A 20,875-nucleotide genomic window follows, 5' to 3' on the forward strand; every position below is an offset into this window, starting at 1 on the left:
AGAAAGAGGAACAGGAAGAGCCAGCAGGTCAATAGCTGGCTTGGAGCCTGGTGTCATGAGCAGAATTGTGTTTGTTGTTTTTTTTTAATCACAGGTCAGTTTGCATTACACCAGGTTGCTGGTGGCAGATGGGGAACACTTGTCTCAAAGCGTATAAGGATTTTGCCTTTTTTTCTTCAGTCTTTAGAATTAAGAACAATTGTTCTCACATTATTCAGCTCCCTAAGCTGGAAGACAGGAATGGGGAGCAGGATGAAGTCCCCGTAATCCAAGGAGAAATAGTGACCTGCTACATCACTTACGCATACACACAAGTCTGTGAGGCTAGATAGGATCCTCCCAAGAGTACTGAGGCAGCTGAGTGGAAGTGCTCACCAAGCCACTTTCTATCATTTATCAGCAATCTTGGCTAACCTGGGACATCCCGCTTGACTGGTGGTTTGCAAATGTGACGACCATCTACAAGAAGGGCCAGAAGGAGGATCTGGGGAACTACAGGTGTTAGCCTGACCTTGGTGCCAGGAGAGATTATGGAGCAGATAATCTTGAGTGCTATCATGTGGCACGTGCAGGATAACCAGGTGCTCAGGCCCAGTCAACACAGGTGTCTGAAAGGCATGTTCTGCTTTACTAACTTGTCTCTTTCCATGACAAGGTGACCCACTTAGTGAAGGAGGGAAAGGCTGTGGATGTTGATGTAGATTTTAGTAAAGCTTTTGACAGTTTCCCACAGCATTCTCCTGGAGAAACTTGCTGCTGGTTGGACTGGTATATGCTTTGCTTGGTAAAAAACTGGCTGACCAGCTGGGCCCAGAGTTGTTGTGCATGAAGTTAAATCCAGCTGGTGGCCAGTCATAAGTGTTGTTCCCCAGGGCTCAGTACTGGGGCCAGTTCTCTTCAATATCTTTATCAATGATCTGGACAAGGGAATTGAGTGCACCCTCATCAGTAAGTGCAAATGACACCAAATTGGATGGGAGTGTTGATCTGCTTGAGGGTAGAGGGGCTCTACAGACGGGTTAATCCAGAATATAATATTAGGAAATCTTAAACAACAGGGGAAAATTGTTATAAAAAAGACATATAAATAATTACTTGTAACATAGAAAATTTTGCAGTTACTGCTGATTAGATGTAAATAGTTTTTCAGTGTAGACTTTTAAAATTACATTTTTAGCTACATAAATAAGTTTTTTGCTATCTGTATAAGAAAGTTAGCAAGATCCTCTTTAGTTAAGTGTTAGAATTGTCCTTAAGATTGCTTTTAAAACCTGGAAAGACATTTAATGGGTTGTATGTGTTCTGGAAGCAGTATTTGTTGTTAAAAGCTATGAAAATTGGTTACAGTAAATATTCACATTACAGTCACACAGCATAATTTTGCTGTGAGTATTTTTCTTCTCTCATATTGCTAAAGGCAGAGGGGTTTTTTTCAGTAATTGTGTTCGTAAATTGTGTACGCAGGTTCCAAAGTGACTGACTAGTGAGTGACATTTCCTTTATGAGTGCAGTTAGTATTTACTACACTGATTTTCTGCCTTTACAGAGAATTATCACAAGTAAATCTCCAAGCCCCTTGACCTTTATTTTTCTTTGTTTATAAATGGCTCAAGTTTCACATCAGAAAGTGAACATGGGGCAGGCAAATGTGACCTAGCAAGCTTCCATTTTTGTCAATTTTCAGAACTTGAGTTTCCTGTTTACTGTGACAGCCAGGACCCCATATAAAAGGGAAAAATTCTATTACATGCTGGTATTACCTGGTGGAGGTGTGTGACTTAAATATGCCAGGCCAAAAGACAACAGATGATAGTCCTAAAATAAAGAGAAATATGGTCCTTTTTTTATTCTCTAGTAGTATTTAGAATCACCTGTCTAGCAAGGCGCCTGCACAAGGGCAATGGACTGTTTAAAAAGCAGCTAGTATCAATAACATTCTGAGGAATTCTGTTAAAAGGGACAAGCCTCAGTGATCTGAGTGAATTTCTAAATTTTCTCTGATGTTGTATCTGTGTAACTTGCTAGAATCAATCATTACTTTATGATGTACTTAAAGAGATGCACTTGTGAGATGAAGAATACAGTGTTTAAGAGATTATGTTCATTAAGTACCTAAGAGAGTTCAGATACAATGAATAAAATACATATATATATATATATTTAGTACATGCTTCCATAAACTGGGCAAATATTGTATGAAGTTATTTGTTTAATGTTGTTCTTTTTCTGTTTGTTTGTGAGAATATTGATGTCTTCTGGTATTTGAAGTTAAAGCTACCAAAATGTTTCATTTGTCATTGAAATCTGACATAAGTTGTTTAACAGTATTTGATCCCATAGGAAGTCTTATAGTACTCTGTTTCCTGAGCATGATAAGTGAGATTTCCATTATCAGTTTTTCTACTGTAAAAAATAAAGGAATTAAATGTAGTACTTTTCAAGATTATTTAAATATCTGATTTGAAAACTCTCCTTTAACAAAGACTTACTACAATAAAACTTGATCAAAGAATTGTTTACAGAATCAAATATGAAGGGAAGCTTGGAAGGGCAAAAAATATATTTATTTCAAAGTCTGACTAAATATTTGTAAAAATATGTGTTCCGTATTCATCATCAACTTTGATGTGCTTTGACATCAACTATGTGCATGAGCTTTGCTCCTGATAGTAGGATGAGTCTAGCAATATTTTTTTCATTTCACTTAATACCTCATTGTCTTTGAGGATTTCTATGTACAAGGTAGATTATTCATTACATATTTCATACATATAAAACTAATTTTTAAATACTCTAGATAAAGAATAACAAAGTGTTTTGTTTTGTTTTTTCTGTAAGGAATCTGAATAAAGCAGTAAGGGGTTTGCAAGTGAGAGGGGTTGTTTACTTTCTTTTTTCTGTTTACTTGGTGGTGAATTTGAACCACTCAGTTTTAAGGGTTGTTGGTCAGAATTGTCCTTTATGAAGGTAAACCCCAAGGGGAGCACAATCCTAACTGTGCTGATGCAACGGAAAAACAAGCAAACAAATGAAAAATGGTACCAAAGACAGTCCAAATGGACTATATTCCTTTTACAGGTGTTGGTATTGCTCTCTGCTGACCCATGATGCCTAATGTGGTCCTCCTTGAAAATGGCATAGAATATGCTCAACACAGCACTGCTGTAGAAATGGCTACAGATCACACCTAACCATTAAGTTGGTCATTAGTGATGATTATGGAGTATATATGATGTTTTTTCCCCACATCATTCACATAGAAAATGTGTATTGGGCATTCAATACCAACAGGAAACTACTGAATCTGAAAATCCAGGAAACCAAATTTTCTTTCTGTTTTGGCTTTAACCCGTGAGTGGCATAAACTTAACACTTTCTAGAAGAAGTCAGGATACTTTTGATCTCTGAGAATTAGTCAGGGAGTTCTTAGGTACTTTTAGTTACTGTCTGTAAAGGCAAAGTTGCATAGAATATAAAATAAACTCACCACCGATTATAATCTTAACAAGAAACGTAACTCCTTCTTTGTACTGAGATGTCAGAAGCACAGGCAAGGGGATGCACAAGTCTTTTTCCAGGCAAAAGAGTCTATTGCATCTAAGAAGAATGTTGATTTGTTTGGGTTTTTTTTCTAAATTGACCCAAGAGTGTTATGTTCTCTGGAGTTTCAAGGCAAGCAATGTGTCTGAGTTGTGAAGATTAGTTTAGTGTCACATTTGCAAATAAGAAATCACTTCACTTACATTTCAAATACTTTTAGAAAATGCAAAAGCATTGTTTTCTTGGCAGGGAAGAAGAATAAGCCAAACATACATCTTAGAAATGTCTTCCTTAGTTTAGCTGTATGGAAGAGATTTTGTCATAAAAAGGAATTTTCAGAACAAAAATAGTAGACATAAAATTGACTGAACTTCTGGAATAATAAAATTTACTCTATTCATAATGGTGATGGATTAAAATGTATTTTATTACATTAAAAATAAACATAGTGAAGAAAGATGTGGCAAATATCCAAAAATACTGTGAGAAATGGACTTCTAAAACTCTGCAGTCTCAAAAGAGAAATCCAGAATCTATTACATATAATGAAAACAAGTAGCTCTGTGAATGAGGAATAATTTTGTAGTAGAAAGCCACCAAGCAAGATTGAGCACAGTCCATCATTGGAACTGCACTTAAGTTTTATCAAAGATACCAACAGTAAAACATGAGATACAAATTAATTAATGCTAAGATCACAGATCCATGTGGGACTCCAGAAGGTCATCTGACCCAAACCTCTGCTTAAGTCAAGTCCAGTTACATCAAGTTGCTAAGGGTTTTGCCTAGTTAAGTTTTGAAACATCATTTTTCAAGTTCTTTTTCTGCAAAACTACTTTACAGGTGGGTGGCTCCGAGTATGTATAGGAGGATGGCATTATTCCTGCCTTGGTGTGGTTACTGAATGCTGTGAAGTTCCTGTCAGCCCATTTCTCCAGTCTGTCTAGGTGCCTTTGAACAGCAGCCCTGCCTTCCTGCATACTGACCACTTTTTCCCAAGTTGGTATTGTCCACTCACTTGCTGTGAGTACATGCAACCTGTCACTCAGTTCATTAATCAAGACATTAAATATTATTGGCCACTCTTTTTGATTCCTGAACAATTACTCTTAATTGGCTGCCAGTTGAATTTTGGCTGATACTCATGAGACTTTGAGCCTGACTCAATGTCCCTTTACTCTCTGCATCTTATCAATTTGACTCATGGATATTCAGCTAGTTAGGTTCAAGTAAAATTTCTTCACATAGAACTTTAATACACCTATAAGATATGATGCTATTTTATATTAAGGCAATCAGTTGCTCTTTTTATCAATTTACTAGTAGATAGACAAAGGCATTAGTGTATGAGCTGTGTTGTATGAATGAATGCATGTGTTGGTTCATCACCAAGAAATATTTATGCTCATGTTTCTAAAGCTATGCCTTGTGGAAACAAATAACAAGCAGGTGAAATATTTACTTATTTCTGTATTGGTTCAGAATTATGCCTCTCTTCCCATCCTTTGATATGTAAGGTGGTTCCTACTGTTCAAGAGAATATTTTAACCTAGAAAAGTCAATCAAAATTATGTACAAAATAGATTAATAAAATAAAGTTAATAACAGGCTTGCTGAGTTCCATAAAATACTGTCATACTTTTTTTTTCTTTTTTTCTTTTTTTTTTTTTTTTTGAGTTTCAGACAGAGAAACTGCTTTTCTGAGAGTAAAATACAGCATTATAGATTCCTGCAGGCTGATTGGAATTAGAAGTAAATTCTTCTACAGATCAACAAATTGTTTCTGTATTGTAACAAGATATAAGCCATATAGTTTATTGAAAGAAAGATGAAGGTCACCTATATGTACTTGAACAGTGTTTCAATTAGCATAGACTGAAGTACATCTGAAGTCCTGCAAAGTGGTATGACTATCCTATACAGCACATTAACTGGAAAAGAGTATTAATTTACTAATTTCATGAGCTAAATGAATGCATTTGAGAATGTTAAAATAAAAATTGAGAACCAAAGCAACCTCTACAAAATCTTGCCTAAACCACTAGGCAGCTCCTCTAGGACAAATCAGAGCATCCCCAAGACTGGTAGAAGTTTTTGCTTTATAACATCTCCTGGAAGGCTATGATGCTGGGTGTGTAGGAAAAATGCTCAGTTCAGGCAGATTGAGTGAAACAATTTTGGTGCAGAACAGAACCTGATCCTCAGGGCTCATAACTTCCCAAACAATTTTTAGAGAGTTGAGAAAGACTCAGAGCTTACAATGAAGAATAATAAGTTCACAGTACACCCATCCCACATTATGCTGATGTCCTATCAAAATGTATTCAATACCCAAAGAAAATGTTCAGTTGAGCATTTAGCCAGTTTCTCTATTTTCCAGTAATAAAGCTTATAATGATTCAGTGTTTAGTAAGAACATTTCCAATTTCCACCACTAGTCTAAAAAATATCTATATTTTATCTAACCTTCATGTTGCTGAATTTTATCCTCTTATGTGTTTGTTTGTTTTAGTTAGTATTGTTTGTAAGCATCTATTTGGCTCATGTTCATGAGTCATCTGCTGTCTCTGTGATGCAGTGGTTAAATACTCTTTGGGAGACACTTCTGACCTTATTGTCTAGGAATGTTTATTTTTTAACAGTTTTAATTAATTAATTTTTAGAAACATTTCAGTTGTACAAATACTGATAGATAATTAATTGGTGATTTTTAATACTTGTTTTGCTTAAAGCTTAAGTATTTCAGAGTGTTTGAAGCTAGTATCAGTAAAATGATTTTCTGAAACAGATGGCTAACACTTGGGGTGTGATTATAAAGCAGAGTGTAATGTCATGTGGATATATTTGAACTAGATCGACTACTGGAAGTCTCAAATTACTTCACCCTATCCTATGGGTTATAACACCTCCAGTTCCTGAAGTTGTTTCATTATGTAACATATTCTTTATGGCCACTCTATAACATACTCTTTATGGCCTCAAACTTTTCCTTTTTGGAATGCATTAGTCAGAATAAAAGTGTCAGAAGACCACATTTCACATTTATTTTAACAGTAAGTAAATGCCAAAATGAATCTCATCCCATCACTATAATTTTATGTATGAAATAAAACAAGCAGTAATATGAAAGTGCCAGTTGACATAATCTGTAAGCACAAAACATTGCAAAAGAATGCATGGCAGATAATTTTCTTTGAGATTTTTTAATATGGTTGTTATATGCATATCAAAGAATTGCATCAAATAATTGACTGTGCATTTTAATTGAAACAACTACTAAGCAATTTTCCTGTTACATCGGTGTTGATATTTTCTTTTTTGCATCATAAATTATACTTTGTTGTTGTTGTTGTTGTGCTGGTCATTTCTTGTTTCCTTTGAGATTTCTTCATGCACAGTAACTTGTTTTTGTTTTCCTTTCTTTTTGGACTAACAAAGTTTATTATGCTTGTACATCCTTCCCACTATTTTTTTTAAATTAGTGTTACAGGCTAGTTTCATAAAAAAAAAATCTTCAGGACTATAAATAAGTCTAGGAACCACTGTGGAAGTAATTAGACAAATTTGTAATAAAAAGGTCCATTTCCTAACAAGTGACTAAAGCTAGTTGTATTATAGTGATAAAATCACTTTTCAATTGCAACTTCTGTAGATTCACAGTTTCTTCAGTCCATCCAACTAATAGTGTTTTTCTGCCTCAGTGCAGATTTAAATTTTGCCTTTCTCTTTCTACATGCCTACTGAGGCTACCTCTGCAGTTGTCGTAGCTGGTTTAAACTTGACAAACTAACAACATGTTAGCTTAATGAGATGTAGCATCATCTGATCCACTCTCCTGCATCTCAGTGTTGCACCATAGCATTCACTGTCACAGCATGTTGAAGAGGAATATAGAAGAAACTTTCTGGGGTTTCAGAAGATGTATTGTAACAGAAGTTGTCTTTTTGATCTCTTTTCTGTATTAGTGGTTGGCCTGAGATGTTAACTGTGCACACTGCAGGGGACGAATTTGGATGAGAGCTTATTTGGGTTGGTTTTTTTTTAGTGTGTGCACACGTTCTATTGAATGTGTATTCTCCTTTTCATTGCTGGTAGGTTTCAGCATCCCTGTGGTGTTACAACACTAGCATTATTGGAGAAAATTTCTTTGAGCTGTCTTTCTGCCCTAGTTTCAGAATGAAATTGAGGTTTATGTAATCACATTGTGTCTGTTTGCCACTTTTTTGTCCCGTGGCCTCTTCATGTACCCCAGGTAACTTTGTAACTATTGGGAGATTTAAACCAAAAGGACAGAGACAGTTAAGACAATATTTTCTCAGAAAAATGCTTCATTTTCTAATGATTAACCTAACATGTTATAAAAAAAAATGAAAGGACATCATAGCTGTTATGGATGCTTTTTATGAGCGCAACTGTGTAATACTTTTATGTATCCATTATATTTATTTTCCTTTACTGTGGATACCAAGTAAAATTTGTGTGCAAAGGGTTTTGTGCTGCAACAAAACCACTACAAAATGGTAATGGTAAAATATAAAAAATTATTGCATTTCTCTGTAAAAAAAAATAGGTGTTGATTGAGTAGTGTGAAATATTGATACAATGTTTCAAAACTTATTAAGATTTCAGAACAAAAACTATAAACATAAATATAGCATAAAAATGTTTTCCAGTGAAAAAAATACTGATTTGGCTACTCACCTGATGATTAGTTGGTGAAGATAAATTTATTTTGCTTATGGAGAAGATAAATTTAAAAAAATACTGGTGTGAGGTAAGCTTCAGAAATAATTTTTGTGTTATGTGATGAAGAGAAAAATAACTTTAAAAACCAAAATTCTACATTAGCTTATTTGAGTTTTGAGTAGGGAATTAAGACATCCCAAGTAAAATACAATACCCTTTTGAATTCTTTCAGGAATCTAAAAAAGTTCATATGGTTATTTATCAGGTTTACATATGAAATACTCTTCCATTTACTCAGGAGTGTTGAAAGTACATAACGGTTCTCTAATTTAGTTTGGCTACAAAATATTAATATATTTATGTTTTGTTTTTTTTCCCCCCTTTCAGAACATTATCAACTATATGTTCCTGAATCAGCTCAAGTTGGATCAGCAGTTGGTAAAATCAAAGCAAATGATGCAGATACTGGTTCAAATGCAGACATGAAGTACACAATTATAAATGGTGATGGCTCCGGGGTGTTCTCCATATCCACTGACAAAGAAACAAGGGAAGGGATTCTTTCCCTGAAGAAGGTAAGCAATAGACTTTGAATATAGAATGATGAATGCTGAATAAGTATATACCATAAAGAAAATATTTTACAGTGCACACCTATGGAACCATGAACTTCAGTAATGTAAGCTTCTCTGTGTTTCTTCCTGAGACACTTTAAATCTTTGCAGGAAAAGCAGGAAGAAAAGAAATTCAAGGAAAAAAACAGTTATTTATGTTTTCTGTGATTTTTCAGTGGTCACAAATGGTGTTTCCCAGGGCTCAGTGCTGGGGATACTCCTGTTTAATATCTTTATCAACAACCTGGATGAGGAGATTGAGAACACCCTCTGTAAGTAGGCAGATGACACCAAGTTAGGTGGGAGTGTTGATCTGCCTGAGGGTAGGAGGTTTCTTCAGAGGGGCCTGGACAGGCCAGATTGATGGGCTGATGCCAATCATATGGACTTCAAAAAGACCTAGTGCCAAGTCCTGCACTTGGGCCACAACAACTCCAGCAGTGCTACAGACGTGGGGCAGAGTGTCTGGAAAGCTGCTCAGTAGAAAGAGACCTGACTGTGTTGATCGACAGCTGGCTGAAACGAGTCAGCACTCTACCCAGGTGGCCAAGAAAGCCAACAACATCCCAGCCTGCATCAGGAATAGTGTAGCCAGCAGGTCTAGAGAAATTATTGTCCTGCTGTACTTGACACTGGTGAAGGTGCACCTTGTATACTGTGTTCAGTTTTGGGGGCCACAGTATAAGAAAAAAAAAATCTGCTGGAGCAGGTACAGAGAAGGGCAACTAGGCTGGTGAAGGGTCTTGAGGATAAGTCTTATGAGAAGCAGCTGAGGGAGCTGGGGTTATTTAGTTTGGAGAAAAGTAGGCTGAGGGGAGATTTTACTGCTCCTCTGTTCTCACAAGTAGCAGGACAAGAGGAAATGGTTTCAAGTTGCACTGAAACAGGCTGCCCAGGGAAGTGGTGGGGTCACCATCCCTGCATGTGTTTAAAAGTTGTGTAGATAGGGTTCTTGGGCACCTAGTTTAGCAGTGAACTTCGTAAAGTTAGGTTAATGGTTGGTATCGATGATTTTAAAGGTCTTTTCCAACATAAATTATTCTATGATTCTATCTAATATTATAATAAACTAAATCTTATTGAATTTTAGAATAAGTTAAGATAGATAGTTTAATTTTTCTGAGTGATGGCTTTGCAATTTAAATGTCTTTGAAATAAGTACAATTTAGGTGGATGTTGTATTGTTGTCCTCAGACTGCATTAATCTTTACACAAAAAGTTTCTCTGTGGCAATGAGTGTATAATTCAGTTTTCACTGACTGTTACTCATTTACTTTCTTGGCAGCTGGCATCTTACAGTTCAAGTATTGTGCAATGTGAACACTGACTTGCTTATAAGGACTCAAAATATAACTGGTCAAGCCATCACACAGTTTCATTTATATTAATTTCCTATATTTATCCCAGTCTATTGAAACTATTTATTATAAAGTGTTCTTGCCTTTTAATTTCATTCTTAACAGAATTCCATGCTCAAATCTAATTCCATAGGTTATTTCATCTCCATATTAAGTTTTCTGTACTGAGTTAAAAGTGAACATTTTCTGAAGTGTCTGCAACTTATGCTGATATTGTATGGCTAGATTTAAATTTACTTTTATAATAACCAAGACAGATAGCTTACTGTATGTAATAATATTTTTTTTAAAAAAGCCTTTTCAACAAAGGGAAATAGTTTATCGATTTCAGTTTTTCACTTGAACTAACAGACATCAATTAGCAATTCTCATGTGGATTAGTTGTTACTGAGTTCTGTATGCAGCTATTTTATCCATGCAGCATAAAATATAAAAGTGAATTTTTGTTCCTATTGCAGTATACATTCTGTGTCTGATTAACATTATGAGAGTGAGAACAAGAGAAAAAGTGGAAAAAGAGAAAAAAATAAAACTCTTATAGAGAGCATTGTTGTTTTGCATCTGAATAGATATGTATGTATGTAAATTTTAATTTAATATCTTAAAAATACTTTGAAACTGAAGGAAATATTATTTTTATAATTAAAAATTATTTTTAAAGGGTTGTTATCTCAGCTAGTATCTTAAAAAGCTTTAATTCAGTGTCTTCTTATAAAGGTTGTGTAATGCCCACATCTTTCAGCCACATAAATGTGAACTCTGTCTCTTTTGTACCACGGAAGTTATTTCCTGGTGGCTTTGATGTGTCTAATGCCATGACTTGTTATATCTTCTTCAAAATGAGAAATTCTCTGTTTAAAAATTCATCATTACTATAGTTAGTTAAATACAACATTTAGGCATGTTGAGAACATGAATCAGAAAGGAAGTATTTGTAACAAAATGAAAAAGTCCACACTTAAAATGTGTAAAATCCCATTTCTTACCTTTTTTGGCAAAAAAAAATACTTCATATACATTTCCACTGTGTTTTAGAATATGAAAAACTCATATGGAGTACCTCCGTTATTTCCTCAGAAGAGTTATAATATCCCCTTGTACAGTACAAAAATGTAATCTCATTTTTTAAATAGCTTTTTTAGTCAGATCTTGTATGCAGTTTTATAAGTATTTTATGTACTGTGTGTTGTAATTACTTTTAATTTAGATTGGGTTTGAAGCTGAATTAGTTTAATAGCCTACCCATAACAGATAATCTCTGCCAAGAACAGAATCAGTTTTGTTTCATGTTCGATGCCAGTACCTTATGTATCAGAAAAGTGAAATTATTTGTCCTTTTCTAATACTTTTCTGGAATAATGCTTAGTAAGTACATCAGAAAATGCAGAATATCTTACTATGTCTGAAGGTCTGAAGTCCTCCTCAAACCTTTTGAAATTTCACTTTTTTCAGGTTCTGATGCAAAAATAAAATTTCTTATCACCTCCATGCTAGGCTGATAACCTAAGTCTTGGAAGGAATCTTTTCTAGTCTCTTTCTGGACTGACCCACAACATCCAGTACTTTCATCATCTCTCCTGTTGGCATGCTCTGTGGAGCTACCTTTCAGTCTCAAGGGTTCTGCGACATAGGGAAGATTGCATACTGTCATGAAGGATTTATCCTTTGCTTTATGCAGTTCCTAGTTTGAGTGGCAGACTAGAGGAAACCAAAACAAAAAAGCACAGTAAAAGCCATTATTCTCTGGGTCCTCGGAGAATGGCTGTTCAACATTTCCCCACCTCATTGTGACTTTTGGAGAAGTATGCCATACTTTCTTGATGTCAGGAACATTCAGGCTTCCCGGAAATAAAAAGTCTCAACATCCCAGGTCTCTTCCATTTTGTATAATGAGACTGAAAATGCTCAGGAAGCAGCTATTTATGTGAGATAAAATTCTTCTGTTCCTTTCGGGGGCCTGATACTAGAAACACAAACTGTAGTATAATGAAGAACAGTATTTCCCCCAAGCTGGTTTCTTGAGCTACATTTAATACTTTCAGTTTTGCATGAAAATCAGAATAAGCAGTGAATACATACTGGAGTTATGTGGCTAATGGTCATGGAAAGTCATTGTGCTTTGGGAAAATAAAACACTAGCAAAAACTATATTTTGATCCATCTAAAATTTAAAAGTTTTGTTTTCTTTCCAGGAAAGAGTTAATGAACTTCAGTGTTGGGACAATTTTAAGTAAATCTAGATTTCTAGAAAGGCAGAATAGTGCTTCCTCTCCTACCTTATAGGTACAGCTAATGCCTGAGATAGGCAACAGATATTCAAGGCCTGTGAGTTAAATGAAGGAGAATTTAAATTTAGGTTTTACACAGGAAGAGTGAACATCTTTTCAAGCAGTTTATTTGAGTATTTTCTGCTTATGGAGAAAGTAAGGGGTCAGAAAGGACAAAACCACATATTATGTTTGGCTATTTGCAGTTAAATGAGTCCTATTAAAAATTTTATGGAATAGATGAAATATTTCCTTTGTAAATATGAATTGTTTTACATTATAATTTTAATGCCCAAACTCTTCCTAGAGTTTAAAATAGCTTAGTTATTTTAAGCTGAATGTTATGATTAATAAATTATTTGTAAAAAAGAAAAAGGGAAAAGATGGCAATTAAAACCTCCTACTGGTAAACAGCTCAGATTACCTGAAAAAACTGATGAGTCTATGAGCCAATTTCTTTCTAGCATGTTAGACAGGCCATGAATGGGAATCCAAGTTTTAATTCAAATTAAAGCTAAATGTCTAGTTTAACACATACACAGTGTTGAAGGAGAAGCCTAGCAAAATACAGTTCTATAGATTCAAATTGCAACCAGATTTCTGGTTTTTAATATTTTTACCAAAAGGAAATGTGAGGTAACAACTGTACTCATGAGTCGTTCAAAGATGTGGATTGTCACAGGGCTTACTTTACTTGTAAGGCTCCTTACTGCTCTTTGGGAGAGAACAAGCTGAAAAAAAAATAAATTGTGACCCCTGGTAATAGTAATGCTTAGCACAGTATGTGTTTTTCTATCTAAAATAGCTCAGTGTTGAAAATAGTGTTGTTTTTCACCTCCGTGAATCACAGTGCAGGAGAGTAGACTGTTTTTCTTTTATGTCACAGCATCTGATTCTTTAATTCAGAGACAAGAAGGAAGGAGAAAATCCAAGTAAAAAAACAGCCTTGGCTATAGTTATAGTGTCAGCTTTTTCTAATTATCGGGATGGATTATTCTTCTATTTCTGGACAAAAAAAAAAGTGTTGGTATTTTCTGATTTAATAACTATACAAAAGAAGGAAACAATACTTGGGACTTTGTGTTATTCCATTTGTGTTTTCTGGGAGAAATTAATCTTCCTATCCAACCTAATCCAATCACTGTCAGTATAAACTCAATTTAATTTTCAAAAAAAAGGGTCATAGTTACAATTTACAACCCTACTGTAAATTTTTTAAATCTTAGAATATATTTGCTCCAGAGCAATTGAAATTCCTGTTTAATATTTTCCTGCTCATAAATGAAATACAACGTAAATTAATGATCGACATTGAGTTAGAATTTCCTAAACTTTTATTTCTTTATGAATTTATTTGATTGGTATATTCAATTATTTTTTTCTTTATTTTTTTCTTTTTTTCTTTTTTTCTTTTTAATAGTAGTATACTTGTCAAGCTATAGTAAAATGCCATGCCTTTAAAATTTTAATTTTTTATTCAGGAAAGGGAGACGGAGAAAGAAAAAGACAAAAATGTCTCATACTATTAGAGTAAAGAGAATGAATTAATTGTCCTTCAATATATAGAGGAGAAATCCAAGGAATATCTAGCATATGTAAATCCTGACCAACTACTTTTCTTGTACGTCATCAATTAAATTCACAGTAGATTTTGTCTACAAAATACACACTGACATTAGCAATTCAGACATTGAGTTCTTCATATTGCCTTCTATAAGTACTACTTTTCCACTCTTCAAGATGATAGGAAGTACCAGTTTAGCTTTGGCCAAAGACTTGAATTCTTGTACTGAGTTCTCTTCAGCCAGGCTTTCAGGCCCACACAGAACACTATTGGTTACAGTAGAATTCTGCCATGACATAAAATCATGATAATTTCTATTGTATCTAAAAAAACCCTTGCATGTGTATGCAGGTTCTTTTAGTATCATGCCTGTGTTGTGACAACATTGGAAACTTAATGGCAGTATATATATATCTGTGGAACTATCTGCTTTCTTTGTTGTAATAATAAATATGAACATACCTATCCTTCCTTATAAATTGGCTAAAGCCAGATATTTGTAACCCAGTAAGTAGTGAGGTGTCTATTATCAAGAAAGATTGCTTTTGCTCAACATAGAAACACATTTTAAAAATTGCAATCTGAAACTTTGAAATCTGTTCTATAACTGCATGGTGTAGCATATTTTGGTGAAATGGGTAAGTGGCAACACTGCATGTTTCATGTCCTCTTAGGTTTACTTTTTTTCCCAGAAACTTGCCTAACTTTGTGGAAGTGTAGGCAGATACTTAGAAGGGTTCAAAAAATTACAACAGGGATTATCCTTGATACTTCAGTGTTTAAGAAGCTTCAATCCTAAGCGCCTCATTATGTGGTAGCTCTGTTAGGTTTTCTCCCACAGGCCTTGTCGTCATTGTCATTGCTGTCAGTCCCTGCAGTCAGTCCCTACAGTCATTATAGTACAATTTTGGGCCGAGGGACTGGCTCATACTCTGTCTGGAAAGTGGGGACATACTAAGATTGCAGAAGAGTTTGGAAGAGACTGACAGTTCTTCATTTATACATTTTTTTTCCTCTGCAAAATCAAGAAAAAGGTAGTTACTCAGCTCATACACTGGGGTAAAAGAATTTTGCATTTTTGCTATTGATTACGAGTTTTTGGAACAGTTTCTTAAGATATTTAACACATGTAAGCTGCACTGGTATTTTTAAAAGCAATTTCAGGATGGCTGTCTCAATGGGCTGTTTATGAAAAGTAGTCAGTGACTTTAGTGACATTGAAGAAACTGACTTAAAGTGATTGTGTTTGTGTACTGTGGCTTTCAGTAAAAAGCAGTGTTTAATTGTATATCCAGTAATGGAACTAAATTACCTGTGTATCTTTTATCTTGCATAAGGCAGTATAATAGCATGGTAATATACCATTAAAATAAGTATATAAAGTCAGTAAAATTAGTTCACAATAATCTGAAAACCATCTGAACTCAGGAGATGAATTTTTTGCATGTAAGTAACAAGCTAGAACTGGGACTGCTAAGAAAGTATCCATGCTGTGTGATATATGAATCAACCCCCTAGCTTCTTCCTTCCTAGCAGGGAGGTAGGATTCCTAGTGGGAATCTATTGATTTGAATAACAGGACAATATTCAAGTGGCAGTGGTGCTTCTGTTGGGTGGTACAGCTGTGGTTGTTCCTTCTATTGAGTTGTATTGGAAAATTAGGCCATGTAGAAGGCATATCCTCGGCTGCAAAATTTCTTCTCATTTATGACTGCATTATCTACGTGCAGCAGAGCAGTACATGGTGAGAATGAGGTCACAGAGTTCTCTCTCTCATTATTGCTGATGAAGATTTTAAATGAAAATGGTTTAGAGTATAGGGATGCACCCTTTCTGATTAGAAAAGCACATAAGCACGTTTAGGCTATTCTTACACATTCAAATTCCTGTTTCTTATGATAGGGAAGTGATTTTTGCCTTGTACTGAGCACTGGAGAGGCCTTACCTCAAATACTGTGTTCAGTTTTGGGCCCTTCACTGCAAGAAAGACATCAAGGTGATGAAGCAAGTCCAGAGAAGGACAGCAAAGCTGGTGAAGGATCTGGAGAACAAGTCTAATGAAGACAGTCTGAGTCAACTACGTTTGTTTAGCCTGGTCAAAAGGAGGCTAAGGGCAGACCTTATTGCTCCCTACAACTACGTGAAAGGAAGTTGCAGTAAGGGTGGGGTCTGTCTCTTCTCCTTAGTAACTACCAATAGGACAAGAGGAAATGGTCTTAAGTTGCACCAGGAGAGGTTTAGAATTAGATACTAGAAGATACTTCTTCATGGAAGGAGTAATTAAACACTGGAGTAGGCTGCCCAGGGAGGTGATTGAATCACCATCCCTGGAGGTGTTTAAAAGATCTTCAGATGTGGTGCTTAGGAACATGGTTTAAGCTCTGGACTTGCTAGATTTAGGTTAATGGTTGGTAGAGCTAGGTTTTGGTTGGACTCAGTGATCTTAAAAGTCTTTTCCAAACAGAACAATTTAGCTCAAGGAGCTGGTAGAGTCACCACCCCTGGAGGTATTTGAAAAAAGTGTAGATAAGGCACTTCAGGACATGCTCTAGTGGGCTTTTTTTTTATGTTTTTGAGGGGTGGGTGTTGACAGTTGGATGCGGTGACCTTCGAGGTCTTTTCCAACTGTGTTAATTAAAGATATTAAGTTAATTTAATTTGGGATACATCAGGCTCTACCTTTCTCAGCATTTAGCATTGACCAATAAAAAGCAAAAGGTGATAAAATTCAGATATTTTACTTTGTCACAGAAAAAGAATCTGACAGTCTAAACCCTGAGTTTTTCCAAAACTGCTACCTTGCCCAAAATTCTGTTGTAGAGAAAACCTGAATTCATCCTGCTTCACAGATGTCCTTCTACTTACAAGCTATGGCAGTGGCTGCCAGACTATCACAGAATATTGTGCCTTTCCATTGACATGAAGAAATGTGGTATAAGTTACACAGAAAAGTAGATAGCTTGCTAGAAGGATAAACTAAACCACAGAATGGTATTGATAAATCTTTTTTTCTGCCAACAGCCTCTTAACTATGAAAAAAAGAAGTCGTATACACTTAACATAGAAGGAGCTAATACTCACCTTGATTTCCGCTTTTCACACTTGGGACCATTCAAAGATGTAACAATGTTGAAGGTCATTGTTGGCGACGTGGATGAACCTCCACTCTTCACTATGCCTTCCTATGTCATGGAAGTTTATGAAAATGCGAAGATTGGGACAACTGTTGGTACAGTAACAGCACAAGATCCCGACACTGCCAGCAGTTTAGTGAGGTATAGTAAATTCAGATTATACTGGATTGAATTCTAATTGCCAAAGAGTTAATGAGATCTGGGATGTATGATACCGTCTTTTATTTTAGTACATAAAGGGAAATATTGGTCAGAACAGTGTCATGATAATTTTATATAGGTTACATTTAATAACTTAATCTTCAAGCTTCTGATGATGTGCACTAACATTATAATTGAGCCATTGGTATAAGCAAAGGTCCGTGTGCACTACTAGTTCCTGTAGCAACACCTCTCTAAACAGCAGACAGAACAAAGCCAGTATATGTTACCGCATCCTATTTTATGCTGTACTTCACTTGCCTGCTGCTAATCAGTATCTTACCACTAGCTGCAGATCTGTTCAGGATCATAATGCTGTTTTTCCCCAGTCATGCTGATAGCACACATGATATGTGCTGGCCCTCTGCACAATTGGCTCACTGTAGTTGTCCCAGATGGTGTGCAAGGTGAGAACTGGTTTAGGTACACCTTTCCTCACAGATGTGCAGTATAATTTTTGCAAAACTGTGCTTGAGGAGGAAGCAATTATTTTTTAATATCCTTCAGTTTTAGTGGGATATCAAAAGAATAGAATGGGTGCAATAATGAACCCCACTGATGTTGCTAGGGACATGGCGTATCTCAAATCGCCAGGTCTAGGGCAAAGAGAAGAGCTGAGAAACAAGCACTTGCAGGATCAGATACACGATCTGAAAACTAAATACATCTGTAATATACTAGGAAAGAAAGAGACTGATGGTATTTTGAATTTAATTAAGTCTTAAAGAAAATGTTTTTATTAAAAAAAAAATAATAATATTTGAAAAATAAAATAAAATAAAAAGGGAAGGTATCTGTGTTGTTGCTCTGGCCAGAATGCTTCATATAATTGCAAAACTGGCTTGGAAATAGGTTACGGTCTGAACTGAGGAAGTGAAATCAATCTGGAAATACCCCCACAGCAAGCTTGAAAAAGCATTGATGCCAAAAATATACATGTGGATATTAATTTGATTTCTTCTAAATTTAAGAGCATTTGTATTTAACCTTGAATGCTCTGGTATTGGGGTTTGAATTTGTTACTGGTTTAAAGGTTTCAGCTACATGTTTTCAGCTTTAATAAGATCCAATTATATTTTTTCTTTACTTCATTTGTGGGATGAGTTACTTCCTAAACTGATGTACAGTGTGAGATTTTGTGGAACAATTAATGAATGTCTCAAAGGTGGTAGTGGACTTAAAATGTTTCAGAAAAAAAATTCTTTATGAATGCATATCTGATACTGTTCCTTTCTATGACATAATGGTATAACCTTTGTGAAATTATATGAGGATATACTTGGAAAACAGGTTTTCTTAAGATAATTGAGCATTTTTAGTCTCTTGACTGAGATGAAATCTGCTGGGTATGTGTAATAGTCTTGGTAAGATGAAACAATTTTTGCAGAACAATGAAAACATCAGGTATTTATAGTTCTCTTTTGCTAATAGTCTAAGATTCAATATGTTTACTGTCAGACAATCGATGTATACAATTTCTTAGTAGCAAGCTATTGCATTTGAAAAAATTGCCACTATGGTAGTTGTATCTAAATCATAACATCACTTAGAAAATTTTACTAAAAATAACTGTCAAGCGCCTTTACGTCTAATACTATAATCCTGAAACAACTGAAATGGACAGAAAGATTAGCTGTCATGGTAGTTTGGGAGTAGGTAGGGCAAGATTTAATTATTTCCTCCATAATTGAGCTGTATCTGGTCCCTGAGTTTTGTCCAGGAAGGGGTAAGACAGACAAGGTAAAAGGGAAGCAGCAGCAGTTTTATATGAAGGCTGAGGAGGCCAGAAATAGATCTTCTGTGTGAAAAAAGGCAAGAATTTGGAGACTGTGGGATCGGAAGGAAAAATGTTTCAAGTATTTTGCTTTTTATATTGGCCTTTTTTTCCAAACAGGATTTTTTTTATTATTATTTTTTTTTCATCATTCCTTCCATATCTCTCTGATCCAATGGGGAGGAAAAATAAAGTACTAGCAAAATGTACTGATCATGATGCTCTGAAAAGAGCCAACCCATTATATTGTGACTGGGTCCACTCTCTAGCCAGGCTGTATTGAGCACTGTGGAACTGACAATGCATATAATTTCTGAGCGTGCTGGCTTTATGTGAAGATGTTGATCCTCTAAGGCCAAGACTAACACTCTGGTACATGAGACTCTGAAGAGGTACCAGGCTGGGCTGGTGTGCCCTCTGGTTCTCCTTGAGCCTTCTGCTGTGGGTGGAGAAAGTCTGCTCTGGGATTGGGCAACTTAAACCCATCTTCCCTCACCTCACTTTGCACACAAACACTGACACGGTGCAAAACGGCTTTGTGTTGTTTCAAGAGTTGCAGCTTGGGCAGCTGCTGGTTGAAAGTGGCACATGACCTGAGAGGCAGGAAAGGTTGGCTGGGCTGAGCTGCTGCTGCACTGGAGCCAAGGTTGTGCCCCACACCCCCCTAAGAGCAGTGGGCAAAGAAGTGGCTCACAGGAGGCTGTTTTGCTCAGAAGCATGCACGCATTGCGCTTACATCCTTCTGTGCTGGTTTGTAATGCCTCCACTGTTCCTCTTAAACCCTGATCAGTCTGAAAGATAGCCTAAGAGATCACCTCTCTCCTTCATTTTCACATATGTCCAAGTTCATTCAAAATAAAAATAGGTATTATAAAAATTAAAACAGGAAGATTAGATGTAACTTTCTTAGAAAACACAGATCACAGAGTCTCCAGAGAAGACAGCTACAGACAGGACTTGCACCGTTGATGTATGTGGAGCAATGGAGTAATAAATAATGATTCCTCAGCCAAATGGCTCAGATACATCTCCAGACACTGTGACTCTACAAGACAAGCTACAGAGCAGCAATTTGCTTAACCATTTTCCTTATCCACTTGTGCATCCTTTCCACTTTATGAGGATGCTTGTTCCGCTGTGTGAGATTGATAAAACATTAGGCACACTTGGGTACAACCATATAACTGCTTTGTTGTCCAGCTGCTGAAAGAGATTTGTTCATGATTTGTTCAAGATTTGCTATGATTTGTTCACTGCCCAATTAAGTAATACTTTTTTTTTGGTAGCAGAAATTATAACCAGATTAGTGGTTAGAGTAGTTACAGTAATTAACAATGCTGAAGGGAAGTATTTAAAATATAAAATATTTGAGCTAAACACCCCAAGATAAGCAACAACCTCTATAAGTACCAGTAAAAAGGGGCTAGGGGCTTTTTTGCTCTTTATTTTTTCACTGCAAGTTCATCACAGTGACTTCAGGTTGTTCCTGAGCTGAGCCATCTTCAGAGGGCCATGACTTGGTGCCAGTAATTGCACTACTGTTTTACTTTTTCAACCCAACCAAAAGAACTACTGTAACAACAAATGTAGATATGAGAGGCTTATTCAGACATCATCTTGTTGGCAATTTGGGCTGTTTTAAAGGATTTTTCTTTTTAAGTTGATTATTTTTTTCTTCAAATAGATACAAATGCATTTTAGGTGAAACTTTTAAAAATGCTGTGATTTTAATAAAAG

At 35.7% G+C, this 20,875-nt stretch overlaps 1 protein-coding gene across 4 annotated transcripts in view; it reads left to right on the plus strand.

Moving 5' to 3' along the window:
* Positions 1-20,875, plus strand: part of LOC127380455 (cadherin-18) — a 265,704-nt gene that overhangs the window by 195,687 nt on the left and 49,142 nt on the right. For all 4 annotated transcript variants that reach the window (XM_051609377.1, XM_051609379.1, XM_051609380.1 and 1 more), the window contains exons 8-9: positions 8,614-8,801; positions 17,051-17,304. In XM_051609377.1, coding sequence (XP_051465337.1) covers positions 8,614-8,801; positions 17,051-17,304 — 442 coding nt within the window. The remainder of the gene's footprint in view (positions 1-8,613; positions 8,802-17,050; positions 17,305-20,875) is intronic.

Source organism: Apus apus, chromosome 2, assembly GCF_020740795.1.
Source record: "Apus apus isolate bApuApu2 chromosome 2, bApuApu2.pri.cur, whole genome shotgun sequence".
NCBI lineage: Eukaryota > Metazoa > Chordata > Aves > Apodiformes > Apodidae > Apus > Apus apus.